Consider the following 15,121-nt stretch of genomic DNA (forward strand, 5'->3'; position numbering starts at 1 on the left):
ATGAAGCACATGGAAACCATCAGCAGTGAGCTGTCCAAATCTGTTAGCGCTGTGAAAGCCATGAGCGCCCAGGAGGGAGATTGTAAACCAGAGTGACTGACTGCTCCTGTCCCGTGGAGCTGATGGAAAGCTCATTTGCACAACTACCCAGACTCTGCTGACATAAACACCGAGACTAGTGCCACAGAATTGGGCCATGAATGTCTTGCGATTGAGACAGTGTTTCACGTTCGTTCTGAATGGCTTAATTTTCTTGAAAGTTCAACAAACCATTCCTGAAATGTTCTTACAATGGTGGACATTCGTCAGAGAAAATCCCAGCTGGGAGATCACAAGCTTTTTCAAGGTTCACCGAAGGTACACAGCTTTTTTAGTGCGAAAATGTTTTATTAATTCAAGCAAATTCAGACTCGAACTAATGGATAGAGGCATCACACTGTTCTGTTTTCTTCTCTACGTTTGAATAGAGACCCATGGAGGCGATTGAGTTCCATTTGCAGTATTTTGGTACACAGCGAGGGTTTGGGGTTTTTATTTTAGCACAGTAAATGGATTGTTGGCTTCCATCTCATTCATTATTCTGTTCTCTCAACAGTGGCTTGAGACCTTTGGAATATGTTGACATTTGCGGAAGTTGTCCAACCCTATCCAATTTTGAATCCCAGACAATCAAAATAAAGCTGTGTTTTTCCGAAAGAACTGGAGTGTGCCCACACACATGATTTCATCGGCACGGGGCGGGCCATAGCTGTCCCAATGAGACTCGTGAAGTGTGAAAAGGCGACTGGTCATTCAGTGATCTGTCTTCTTATCTGGGCTTCTAATTCATTACAACAGGTTCCTTGTTAAATGAAGCTAATCTTTTTTTTCCTGCTTGGCATTTTGAAGTTGGGCTATGTAAAAGGAGGAACACTGAACAATTATGTTTAACTGATTCTGGGAGTCAATTTAGTAGGTCGCCAAGATATTCCACAAAGATAAGATATAACTCCCTTCTTGTCCTCGGGCGAGCCTTTTACTGAGTTTTATGTTGCACAAAAGGTCATTCATGAAGCAATCATTTCAGAAATGTTTGGCCCACCGCAGAATTAACATGGAGCTTCAACACGACAATCCTGTGATTCTATGATTTTGACTTCCTTTTTCAGAGGGCATGAATGAACCAATGGAAATGGCATGACCAGTTCAGTAGATGTCACTCTTGACTGACGAACAATAAGCTGATGTCAGCAGCTTAATACTGCCTTTATCTGAGGCCAACTAACATAGCAAACTAGATTTGTACATTTTCTGAAAAAAAATTAGTGGGTTTTCCCTATGCAAAACTCACCATCATGATGCTAAGGTGTTTTGAATGTATGTTAGCAGTGGGGTAAGATGAGCCAGTGTGAAAGTTGACCCACCCCCTGTATCTTGGCAACAGTACACTTTTATAGTCATGTGACCAGATATTTTGGAATCACCCATCATTTTTGACAGACTGTGAGAAGGAGAAGCACATTAGAGGAGTGGAAGTCGCCCATTTACTTTAAAAAAACTTTAAGATTTTAGCATAACAGATGTAATTGTCCAGGTCTAAAAATATTATAAATATATACAAACCCGATTCCAAAAAAGTTGTACAAATTGTGAATAAAAAAGGAATGCAATAATTTACAAATCTCATTAACTTGTGTTTTATTCAGAATAGAATATAGGGGTTGCATGAGTGCGTGTGGCATGGGCAGCTTACACATCTGGAAAGGCACCATCAATGCTGAAAGGTATATCCAAGTTCTAGAACAGCATATGCTCCCATCCAGACGTCGTCTCTTTCAGGGAAGACCTTGCATTTTCCAGCATGACAATGCCAGACCACATACTGCATCAATTACATCATCATGGCTGCGTAGAAGAAGGATCCGGGTACTGAAATGTCCAGCCTGCAGTCCAGATCTTTCACCCATAGAAAATATTTGGTGCATCATAAAGAGGAAGATGCGACAAAGAAGACCTAAGACAGTTGAGCAATTTAGACAAGAATGGGACAACATTCCTATTCCTAAACTTGAGCAACTTGTCTCCTCAGTCCCCAGACATTTGCAGACTGTTATAAAAAGAAGAGGGGATGCCACACAGTGGTAAACATGGCCTTGTCCCAACTTTTTTGAGATGTGTTGATGCCATGAAATTTAAAATCAACTTATTTTTCCCTTAAAATGATACATTTTCTCAGTTTAAACATTTGATATGACATCTATGTTGTATTCTGAATAAAATATTAAAATTTGAAACTTCCACATCATTGCATTCTGTTTTTATTCACAATTTGTACAGTGTCCCAACCTCTTTTGGAATCGGGTTTGTACATATTTGTGATTTACAAACGTACAAAACCATGCAAATCATTTGTGACCCTGGATCACAAAACCAGTCATAAGTCACGCAGGTTTATTTGTAGCAATAGCCAACAATACATTGTATGGGTCAAAATTATTGATTTTTTTAAATGCCAAAAATCATTAGGATGTTAAGTAAAGATCATACTCCATGAAGATATTTAGTAAATTTCCTACCATAAATAAATCAAAAATGTATTTTTGTGAGTGGATATGCATTGCTAAGGACTTCATTTGGACAACTTTAAAGGTGATTTTCTCAATATTTTGATTTTTTTGCACCCCAGATTTTTAAATAGTTGTATCTCGGCCAAATATTGTCCAATCCTAACAAACCAAAGAAAGATTATTTATTCTGCTTTCAGATGTATACATCAATTGACCCATATGACTGGTTTTGTGGTCCAGGGTAACATTTAGCTAAACATTTGCCTGAACTGATAACCAAGTTTTTTTTTTTTTTTTTTTTACCAAATTGGCAGCTATGGGGCAAAGTGAGCCAAATGATGTGGGGTAAATTGAGCCAGTGTTTTAACTTACCCCACCATAAGGCACTGTAATTAAATTAAATGAAGTATAAACTGCTGTAATTTCCATGTAATACAATAAGGTGCATTACGCAACCGGTTTAGTTTATCTTTATTTTTGAGTTTATTTGATGTACAAGTACACCAAATCCTTCTGTGATATGAACCAGAGGATGTTTAATCAAATAAATCTTTCCACCTGTAGTCCCGAATGGCCTAACATGGTCAACATTGCAGAAAAAACTACCATGTCAAGAACCTTTTGACTAAAATGTTTATTAGTTTTAGTGACATTCATTCATTCATTCTTGTTTTATTTAATTTTACTCAAACTCTTTGTTTAGTCAGTTTTTGGGAAGATTACAAATTTGGTTCATATTGTTTCAAAAAATGCAAACAATTAAAGATATTGAAATTTCAACTTCATTTGTTTGTTTTTTCGTTGTTTAAGTTAACTTTAAGAAAAGAAATATGAATATTTGTAACCAGAAAGTTGATTATTAAGGTACAATTTCACATGGGTTTGATTCAGATTCAGTTAGATGGTCAGTTTACACCCACCTACTGACTCGGCTCAACTTACCCCTAACCTGGGGTAAATTGAGCCACAGGAACACTTTTTTTAAAATAAAAATCCATATTTTTTAGAACCCTTTTGTCATAGATGTATTCTGATAATTTAAAATGATATAGGAAATATCTTGAAATTACTTACTTTTATTGGACTTCTGCCTCATTTTCCCTTATCTTGAGGACCACATAAGTAAAAAATGGCTCATCTTACCCTACTCCCCCTGTATGTTGCTAGATGGTTGTTTATCGCCCCTCAGTGGTGAACCATTGAAATTTCGAAAGGTTTCGAAATACTTATGACGTAACGAAGCCTCGTTTACTGAAATCACGTGACTTTGGCAGTTTGATACACGCTCTGAATCACTGATTCAAAACAAAAGCTTCATAAAGCTTCATGGAGCAGTGTTTTGAAATCGCTCATCACTAGATATTGCTGAATAAAGTCGTTATTTTGTTTTTTTGGCGTATTCTCATCACTTCATAACATTAAGGTTGAACCTCTGTAGTCACATGAACTGTTTTAAATACGTCTTTAGTAGCTTTCTGGACACTGAAAGTGTTAATTATGTTGCTCTCAATGGAGGCCTATATGAGCCATCGGATTTTATCAAAAATATCTTAATTTGTGTTCTGAAGATGAACTTTATTGGTCTACAAGGCAATTATAGAGTCATATATATAGAGTGCAGTATATCTAGAATGTATATGTGACCCTGTTTGGTCTCATTAAGGGAAATGAGCTCTCTGAAAAAAGCCAAGCGATTAAAACCCAGCCTGATAATAACACAAAAGCAGCTGTTTCTCTTTTAAATGGATATCTTTGTATGCTGTGCTTATTTTCCAGTGATTAATTACTATTACATGATGTGAGCTCAACGAAATGTTGCTGACACTTTCCTGTAAAGTCACCTTAATTAAGGATGCTTTGTGCTCAGTGACATCCTGCTAACCGCAGAGATTATACATTGAAAAAAAAATTCTGAAAAGGTTTTAGATATTTTTAGAAGCTTAGGGATCTTATTATTCATCAACCTAAAGGCACATTCATTAGCTGTTTTCCTCTTTAAAACATTTGTTGCTGTGGTTAATGTTGGGTATTGATTGATGTCGGAGCCGTTTATGGTGAGAGCCATAGCTGTGTTCTTAAGAGCAGTTGCTGCAGTCAATAGTGGACCTGATATTGATTACAGTTAATGGGATAGTTCACCAAAAAATGAAAATTCTGTCGTTCCAAACCTGTATGAATTTCTTTCTTCTGCTGAACACATTTTTGTAAGAATGTCAGTAACCAAGCAGATCTCCCCTTCCCCATCTAACATTAATTTGTTAGATGTAATACAATTGCAGGTATTTGGAGTCACACTTGGTCCAATTATAGGGTCCACTATTAACTAATAACTATGACTTTTGCTTCAATAAACTCCTAATTACTGCTTATTAATAGTTGAGTTATTTGTTAAGTTTAGGTATTGGGATAAGGTCATGCAGAATAAGGCATTAATATGTGCTTTATAAGTATCAGCCAATATTGTAATATGCATGCTAATAAGAAACTAGTTAATAGTGAGAAATGGACCTTAAACTGAAGAGTTACCATATTATGCGATCTCCTCACACTTATTTTGTTAACATTAGTTAATATATTAGATAATGATATTTTTAAATGTGTGTTTTTTATTAATCCATGTTATTCAATAATGTTAATTTCTACAACTTGAAGTGGTACACTCTTAAAAATGCTGGGTTAAAAACAACCCAAGTTGGGTTGAAAATGGACAAACTCAGCAATTGGGTTGTTTTAACCCAGCGGTTGGGTTAAATGTTTGCCCAACCTGCTGGGTAGTTTTATTTAAACCAACTATTGTTTAAACATTGCTATATGGCTAGCTTAAAATGAACCCAAAATAGTTGGGAAATTAAAAACCAGATGCAATTAGAGACAACAATAATAGACAAAAGGTGAATGTTTATTAATAAGCTTTAATATTTTATTAATATAAATTTAATAGTTTATTAATATACATTTATTAATAAGCAATTTAATAAATGTTTATTGTTTAATAATTATCCATTAAACATTAATAAATGTTCATTTCCAACATACTTTGGGTTAATTATAATTAAGCAATACAGTAATTTTTAAACAATAGTTGAGTTAAATAAAACTACCCAGCAGGTTGGGCAAACATTTGGTTTGGGTTTGTCCATTTTCAACCCAACTTGGGTTGTTTTTAACCCAGCATTTTTTAGAGCGTAAAAATGATGAAAAATAGTTGATTGGTGATTCATTTTTTTAGCTATTGCATTAACCTTATTGTAAAGTGTTATTAATTTACTGTGGATTAATGCATTAATTGCTTTCCTGTAGCTCAGTGGTTAGAGCATGGCACTAGCAATGCCAAGGTCATGGGTTCGATCCTAGGGATTGCACATACTCAGATACAAATGTATAGTATAATGCAATGTGGATAAAAGCGTCTGCCAAATGCATAAATATAAATATAATTGGTCATAAAATTTGACCAGATGTTCAGTAATGAGATAAAAATGTAAAATATTATTAAAAAGTACACTTGCAAATTACACAATTTCAATCCATTTTTAATTCCTGATATTCAAATTTGAATTAAATGCATAATTTCTGCTCATTCAGGAATTGAATTGGAATTTAAAAGACAATCTTAATTCACTACTGGATGACATAAAACCCTGGTGTAGACAGTCAGACAAAGTTTGATTTCTCTGAAGGTTATTCATGGCTGCTTTGCATTCAGAGTTCTTCATGAGAATGACCTACAAGACTTCTCTAGTCCCAGCTCCGCTTGTACAACCGTTTTGTCATCCTTATGGGAGTTTCTCTTTCCTGTCTCACTAATGGACATACCTTGGGGAGAGTTGAGATCCCCTTGAGGCACTCTTAAGATCAATGGTGAGACTCCACTTGTATTTATTAGGAGGAGAAACAGATATCTCATTAGCATGTTTTCAGAGGGGGCTGGTGTACAGATTGGCTCTGCCCTGCAGTGAAACTCACCACATCATTACATTTTCCACTTTGAACCGCTCTTCCCCTTCAATTTCAATTGATTACACATCAAAACACCACACAGCGATCAGCTTTCACATGCCGTCTGTTCTGCTGAAATATTTGCAGAAAAATCTGCAAGGAAGTTTTCTCTTTCTACAGTTTGAACAGTGAATCCTTGAACAAATTAGACGATTGATATTGTGCGCTGTGTTGCTGAAAGCATTTTCCCATTCTCTCCCAACAGTGCGGCACATGCCTCAAACTTACAGATGTATACATTCAGTTAACTACTCACTCGAGACTCTGATTTGGACTCCAGTAAAGGCCTGTCACACATGCTTTCTGTATGAGAGAACTGTCAGCTCGCATGCCAAACGCTTTCATTCTCATATACATACATGCATGTGGCGAGTGACATTTCTATTGTCTTCTTTTCTTTACTTGAAAACAGTCACATGCAATCAAACGACAATTATGCAGAGAGACCTTTGGGAAAATGGAATCGCAGTTTGATATTGTATTCATATATTCATGTTTTAATAATCAAGATCATATCCCAATGGGTCACGTTGATTGAATTAAATGGGACGTAAATAAGGTTCTGTATTTTATGGAAAATTAAATTCTGTGTGCATGTAATGCCTGCTAACATGCTCTAGATTATATAGAAAATTGCTAAAAGATGTCCAGTGTGCATTGTTTATAAGGAGTCGATTCTAAACAGCAATTAAAATAAGCCATCAACATTGGTTTGTGTTCACATTTATAAAAATATGATCAGTATGAGCATGATTGATGTTCATATTAAATTTCTTTGCATGATTTAACAAAGAGGAGATTGGACTATGGTAGCTTTTTGCTTTAACCCAGTTGTTGAAATCCAAGCTAAATATCAGAACAAGGTGTGTGCCAAATTTTAGGTTGATATCTCAAAAAAAGAACTTTCAGTAAGATTTTTTTGTGCCAAACTTTTCCACTAGACGACATCCAGACTCCATCGATAACCATATAAGGACTTCCATATATGTTTTGAGTGATCTGAACAATACATTTCCATACTTCTCAAAACATTTATGAAGTAGACATCCTATTCAGAAGTAGTTTGGGCAGTAATGTTAATATTTGATTTGAATTCAGTCTCTAAAGCACATAAAAATCATACGGAAAGAATCGGAGCGCGCGTTGTAGTTCGGCACCTGATCACAAATGAAGAATCTCTATTGCTCTGTCATTTCTTTTGAAAATCACTCACCAAATATGAAAACTAGAGTCTGAAAGCTTCCAGATGATATCATGATTACTTTAGGTTTAGACCAGAGCCTGCATAAAACAATGGACGTACACTCTAAAAAAAATGCCGGGTTAAAAACAACCCAAGTTGGGTTGAAAATGGGCAAACCCAGCAAATGGGTTGTTTTAACCCCTCGGTAGGGTTAAATGTTTGCCCAACCTGCTCGGTAGTTTTATTTAACTCAACTATTGTTTAAAAATTACTGTATTGCTTAATTAAAATGAACCCAAAGTATGTTGGAAATGAACATTTATTAATGTCCAATGAATAATTATTAAACAATAAACATTTATTAAATTGCTTATTAATAAATTTATATTAATAAACTATTAAACTATTAAATTTATATTAATAAAATATTAAAGCTTATTAATAAACATTCACCTTTTGTCTATTATTGTTGCCTGTAATTGCATCTGGTTTTTAATTTCAAGTTTCAAGTTTAATTCATTTCTAAAGCACATTTAAAAACAACAGTAGTTGACCAAAGTGCTGTACACATAAAAAAGGACATAAAACAAACAACAACAATAAAAAGGGCAATATACCTGTCACGATCACCGTCTGCCCCTGTCAAGTTTCGGACTACATTTCCCATCATCCCCCCTGTCAATCACATGCACTCACTCCACCAATCACCTGTTGCCACATACAGTCATGCACACTCCACACTAATCACCACACCCAGCTGATACGCATTACCTGGACTATAAAGGACTCACACATACACCACCTCACCGCGAGGTCTTGATTACTCTGGTATCACTTCTGAGCGTTTATATTCCTGTCTGCCTGTCTGTTCCCGTTACTGTCTGTTCCCTGTTATTGACCCGTTGCTGCCTGTCCTGACCCTTGCCTTGTCTACCGTCCTGTGAATGATATCTGCCTGTCCTCGATCTACTGCCTGTACTCTGACCACGACTCTGCCTGTTCCTTGCTGTTCCTGTCTGATCCTGATTGACCCTGCCTGTACGACTACGATATTCTTAATAAAGCTTGCAAATGGATCTCTGTCTGAGTCCCGCCTCGTTACAGAAGACCTCGCCGCCACCACGATCCAGCAGCTTTCCCGGAGGATCTCTACACGGTATGGACATCAATCAATTGTTGTTGTGGAGTACGCAGGGCACACGATCACTGGAGGATTACATCACAGAATACCTGAACATTGCATATTATTCAGATCTGCCTGACTGTGCACTTATTGACTTTTTCTGCGATGGTGTCAACCAACCACTCAAAGAACAATTAATTCGTGAGGGACCCCGTTCTTCTCTTAGTCATTTCCTGGACTATGTGTTATTGACTGTTGGTTCTCCGTTTACCGTGGGGGTCGCGGAGGAATGCGACACCGAGATAAACCACGTAATGGCCGCTGCGCCAAAGGACATTCACAAAATGGCGGCTACCACCATAACAACACCGAGCCACATCTCCGCTGATCGCCCAGAGCAACGTCACGTCTCCGCTGATCGCCCAGAGCAACGTCACGTCTCCGCTGATCGCCCAGAGCAACGTCACGTCTCCGCTGATCGCCCAGAGCAACGTCACGCCTTCGCTGATCGCCCAGAGCAACATCACGCCTTCGCTGATCGCCCAGAGCAACGTCACGTCGCCGCTGATCGCCCAGAGTCACGTCAGGTCTCTAGATCAGTCCGGGAGTGGAGAGGGTTGCGTTCCAGTGTGACCGATCCCCCGTTGATTTCAGTCCGAGCAGCTGGCATCCCCAAGTCTCCGTCGGCCGCTTCGCTCTCAAGCCCGCCGGCCGCTTCGCACTCAAGCCCGCCGCGGCCGCTTCGCACTCAAGCCCGCCGGCCGCTTCGCTCTCAAGCCAGCCGGTCGCTTCGCTCTCAAGCCAGCCGGCCGCTCCGCTCTCAAGCCAGCCGGCCACTTCGCTCTCAAGCCAGCCGGCCGCTTCGCTCTCAAACCTGCCGGTTGCTACGCTCTCAAGCTCGCCGGTTTCAATGCTCTCAAGCTCGCCGGTTTCAACGCTCTCAAGCTCGCCGGTTTCAACGCTCTCAAGCTCGCCGGTTTCAACGCTCTCAAGCTCGCCGGTTGCTATGGACTCTTGTTCGCCGATTGCAGTGGACTTATGCACCCTGGACGCGATGGACGAAATGGCTGCTTTGCCAGTGCCCACGGGCAAGATGGCCGCCCCTGCGGTGCTCAAGGATGCAGGGGTTGTTCCAGCCATTGAGTCCGCTTCAGCCAGTGAGTCTGCTCCAGAAACCGCTCAAGTCGGTGAACCATCGCCTCATCCTCGGAAGAGGAGGAGGAGGAGGAGGAGGAAGGCTCCATCTGTTCTTCCCCCTCTTACGTCCAAACGTCTTGTCCTGCCGGCGCCACCTGTGCTCCTCGCTCTGCCGGCGCCACCTGTGCTCCTCGCTCTGCCGGCGCCACCTGTGCTTCTTGCCCTGCCGGCGCCACCTGTGCTTCGTGCCCTGCCGGCGCCACCTGTGCTTCTTGCCCTGCCGGCGCCACCTGTGCTTCTTGCCCTGCCGGCGCCACCTGTGCTTCTTGCCCTGCCGGCGCCACCTGTGCTTCTTGCCCTGCCGGCGCCACCTGTGCTTCTTGCCCTGCCGGCGCCATCCACGCTTCTAGCCCTGCCGGCGCCATCCACGCTTCCAGCCCTGCCGGCGCCACTCAGGAGTCTTGCCCTGATGGCTTCACCCACACGCCTGGCCCTGCCGCCGCCACCCGAACCCCTTGCCCACGAACCTGCGACGGGCCCCGCTGAAATCCCTAAGAACTTTTTGGGGGGGGGGCAGTATACCTAGGGGTGGGGAGTTTGTGGGTGGGAACCCTGCACGGCCGCGGTCATCAGCGGTCCCTGAACTGCCCAGACCACCTGACCTGCCGTGGCCGCCTGAGCCACCTGACCTGCCCAAGCCACCTGACCTGCCGTGGCTGCCCAAGCCGCCTGACCTGCCGTGGCCGCCTGAGCCACCTGACCCGCCGTGGCTGCCCGTAGCACCTGACCTGCTGTGGCTGTTCTGGAACCTGCATTGGAGATTCCGTTCCTGTCAGCTGTTTAATCTCCAATGCACCCACCCCCCCACCCGTATTGGTGTCATCTACGGCGCGAGGTCGCGCCTTACGGGAGGGCGTTATGTCACGATCACCGTCTGCCCCTGTCAAGTTTCGGACTACATTTCCCATCATCCCCCCTGTCAATCACATGCACTCACTCCACCAATCACCTGTTGCCACATACAGTCATGCACACTCCACACTAATCACCACACCCAGCTGATACGCATTACCTGGACTATAAAGGACTCACACATACACCACCTCACCGCGAGGTCTTGATTACTCTGGTATCACTTCTGAGCGTTTATATTCCTGTCTGCCTGTCTGTTCCCGTTACTGTCTGTTCCCTGTTATTGACCCGTTGCTGCCTGTCCTGACCCTTGCCTTGTCTATCGTCCTGTGAATGATATCTGCCTGTCCTCGATCTACTGCCTGTACTCTGACCACGACTCTGCCTGTTCCTTGCTGTTCCTGTCTGATCCTGATTGACCCTGCCTGTACGACTACGATATTCTTAATAAAGCTTGCAAATGGATCTCTGTCTGAGTCCCGCCTCGTTACAATACCAAACATTACGAATTAGGAAACAAACAAAAAATTTCCCAACTATTTTGGGTTCATTTTAAGCTAGCCATATAGCAATTAAAATGCCCAGCAGGTTGGGCAAACATTTAACCCAACTGCTGGGTTAAAACAACCCAATCGCTGGGTTTGTCCATTTTCAACCCAACTTGGGTTGTTTTTAACCCAGCATTTTTTAGAGTAAAAACAACACAGGTTGGGTTAAATGTTTGCCTAACGTGTTAGTTTTATTTAACCCAACTATTGTTTAAAAATTACTATATTGCTTACTTAAAATGAACCCAAAATAGGTTGAAAATAAACATTTATTAATATGTTTAATAAATTAGCATTTATTAATAAGATAATGAATAATAAACAATAAACATTTATTAAATTGCTTATTAATAAATGTTCACCTTTTGATTATTATTGTTTCCTCCAGTAATTATGTGTCTGGTTTTAATTTCCAACATATTTTGGGTTCATTTTGAAGCCACACTCTAAAAAATGTTTGGTTAAAAACAACCCAAGTTGGGTTGAAAATGGACAAACCCAGCGATTGGGTTGTTTTAACCCAGTGACTGGGTTAAATGTTTGCCCAACCTGCTGGATAGTTTTATTTAACCCAACTACTGATTAAAAATGACTATATGTCTGGCTTAAAATGAATCCAAAATAGGTGAGAAATTAAAAATCAGACACATAATTACTAGAGGAAACAATAATAATCAAAAGGTGAACATTTATTAATAAGCAATTTAATAAATGTTTATTGTTTATTATTCATTATCTTATTAATAAATGCTCATTTATTAAACATATTAATAAATGTTAATTTTCAGCATATTTTGGGTTCATTTTAATTAAGCAATACAGTCATTTTTATACAACAGTTAAATAAAACTACCCAGCACGTTGGGCAAACATTTAACCCAACCACTGGGTTAAAACAACCCAATTGCTGGGTTTGTCTATTTTTCAACCCAACTTAGGTTGTTTTTAACCCAGCATTTTTTAGAGTGTAGACATATAGTCATTTTTAAACAATAGTTGAGTTAAATAAAACTTCCCAGCAGGTTTGGCAAACATTTAACCCAATCGCTGGGTTTGTCCATTTTCAACCCAACTTAGATTGTTTTTAACCCAGCGTTTTTTAGGGTCAAAACAACACAGGTTGGGTTAAATGTTTGCCTAACGTGTTGGGTAGTTTTATTTAACCCAACTATTGTTTAAAAATGAGTATATTGCTTACTTAAAATGAACCAAAAATAGGATGGAAATAAACATTTATTAAATTGCTTATTAATAAATGTTCACCCTTTGATTATTATTGTTTCCTCTAGTAATTATGTGTTTGGTTTTTAATTTCAACATATTTTGGATTAATTTTAAGCAAGCCATATAGTCATTATTAAACAAAAGTTGAGTTAAATAAAACTGCCCAGCAGGTTTGGCAAACATTTAACCCAACCACTGGATTTGTCCATTTTCAACCCATCTTAGAGTGTAGATTTAGTTTAGATGTACACTTTTCTCCCTGCACGTTCATTCAAAACAAATCCAGAAATCAACTGCCCAATCTATAGGGATTCTCAGATCTCACAGGAAGTTGGCTGGGACACGAGCTGGAGACATGATTAAAGTCGCTGTCTGTGGCCACACTCACAGTGTGCTTGAACAGCAGGCAAATACCTCAGGAAACGTTGAGCGTTTATTTCACATAAACCTGTTTAGTGTGACACTGGATAATGCAGCTTAAGTGACAGATGATTCTGTTTAATTCTGCAGAAGTTCTTGGACACTTTTGTGGGTTCTGTTAGTCAGGGCTGTTGGAAATGCTGCTTTTTTGCTGCGACCCCAATGACACTGACATTTCCTTCACTTTGTGAAAGGCTTCTTGTCTCCCCAGAGAGGAGATATAAAATAAACCCCCTAACTTAGCAGGCTGTGGTTCGTAAGCAGCTGCACGCTCGACTGACTGAGGCCACAGTGACTGGTTGCTTTTTGCTGGTTGAACAACCCCTCGGGGACAAATGGGTCTTGTGCAGGTCACTTTTTCCCAACCAACTGTTCAATTTGAGGGCCATATGGGCGTTTTAGATTGAGAACCTTAAATTGCCCATGTCTGGCCTCCATGTAGTGCTGACATTGGGGGTCAGCACTGCTCCAGGTACTCCTGTCACTTGTGATTGTTATTACACCCTTATGTTGTTCCAAACATGCATGACTTTCTTCAGTGGAACTCAAAAAGGAGATGTTTGGCCAAATGTTCATGCTGCTCTTTTACATATATCGAGGGTAAAAGTGGACTGAGACTTGTCAAACTCCCCAAAAACAAACCCGCACACTATATTCCAAGTCGATACAACAGGAACAAACTGAAATTTAAGCCATTACTTAGGTTGTTCTCATTTACACCTCTGCATATTCAATGCCATGTCATGTTCAGTTTCAAGACACTCAAAAACCAATATCATTTGGCATGATTGATTTAAAACTTGATGTGGCACATCTTCACATACCAACATTTGACTTTATGTAATTGCAAATGATATGGGAAATGTCATTTGAGGAAAGTTTTCAGCTTTTTAACAATCTGTGCAAGTGTTTTTTGATGAGAATCATATTTGATACATCAGGCTCATAGAGTATGATATATGAGAATATGAAGCTCATACTCAAGGGTGAAAAGTACCTCAATTTTATTCAGAGGCGAAAATGAGCAAAAATATGCAATTTGGTGCAGTTGCTGATATTTATATGGCCAGAAAGTAATATGATGCTTGTAATGCAAATCAATGAGACCTATATATCAGTATAGCAGACTTACATAAAATGCATATAAATATTTAAATGCTTAGTTTTATGATCAAAGCTCTGTAGTTTTAAAACATGCAATGCAATGCAATGATGATCAATTAAACCTCAAAACCCGGATGATCATACTTAATACTCACATTTTAACATTTAAACATTAAGTTGCATTAAGTGTTCATCTTTAAATATTACTAGTGGTATAAAAGTTATTCTTATGTTTACTTAATAAACAACAGTAAAGATTTCACAGCGAAAATAGACACGTGTACCACAATTATGCTAAAATGCGTTTACTTGCTAAAAAAGTCTAAACTATCAATCAGACGACAGAAGGCGTGTAGAAGATTGTGTACAACAGGTTTTCAGCAAAGTTTTGGTCATATTATTAATTTAGAGGCCTTAGAAATTTGTGTCAAATAAGTAAGCTTAGGATTACATCAGTAATGACTTTTGTATTATAAAATTTGGGGTAACACTGTAGTTTATGGTCCAATTCTCACTAGTAACTAGTTGCTTCTTAGCATGCATGTTACTAGGTTTATTATCACTTATAAAGCACATATAAATGCCTTATTCTGCATGACCATATTCTACATCCCTAAATCCTACACATCATAATGTCCAGTGTTAAATTAACACCGCTCAGTGTTCATATTTGTCCACACTGTTCATCAAAAATGAAACATAACTTACTTCTGCAGATGTATGACAAAAATAAAGTCAATCTGGTTAGTAATAAGTGTAATAATGTGTAATACCTGGAAGTCAGTTTTAGTTCTTGTGTTTCTCTTTTCTTCAGCGATTCTGCTTGTTAACAGCAGGTGTTCATCAATAATGCTCAATTGTCACTTAATTATCTAATTTCAACACAGTGTTACTTTTTAACACCCTGTAGTGTGTACACATATGA

The 15,121-nt window shown here is 39.4% G+C and overlaps 1 protein-coding gene across 1 annotated transcript in view; it reads left to right on the forward strand.

The window, feature by feature from the left end:
• Positions 1-15,121, forward strand: part of gfra4b (GDNF family receptor alpha 4b) — a 111,489-nt gene continuing 96,368 nt past the window's right edge. Inside the window, exon 1 of the mRNA XM_067382698.1 lies at positions 1-82. Coding sequence (XP_067238799.1) covers positions 1-82 — 82 coding nt within the window. The remainder of the gene's footprint in view (positions 83-15,121) is intronic.

The sequence above is a fragment of the Chanodichthys erythropterus genome, chromosome 1, assembly GCF_024489055.1.
Source record: "Chanodichthys erythropterus isolate Z2021 chromosome 1, ASM2448905v1, whole genome shotgun sequence".
In the NCBI taxonomy this organism is placed as follows: Eukaryota; Metazoa; Chordata; class Actinopteri; order Cypriniformes; family Xenocyprididae; genus Chanodichthys; species Chanodichthys erythropterus.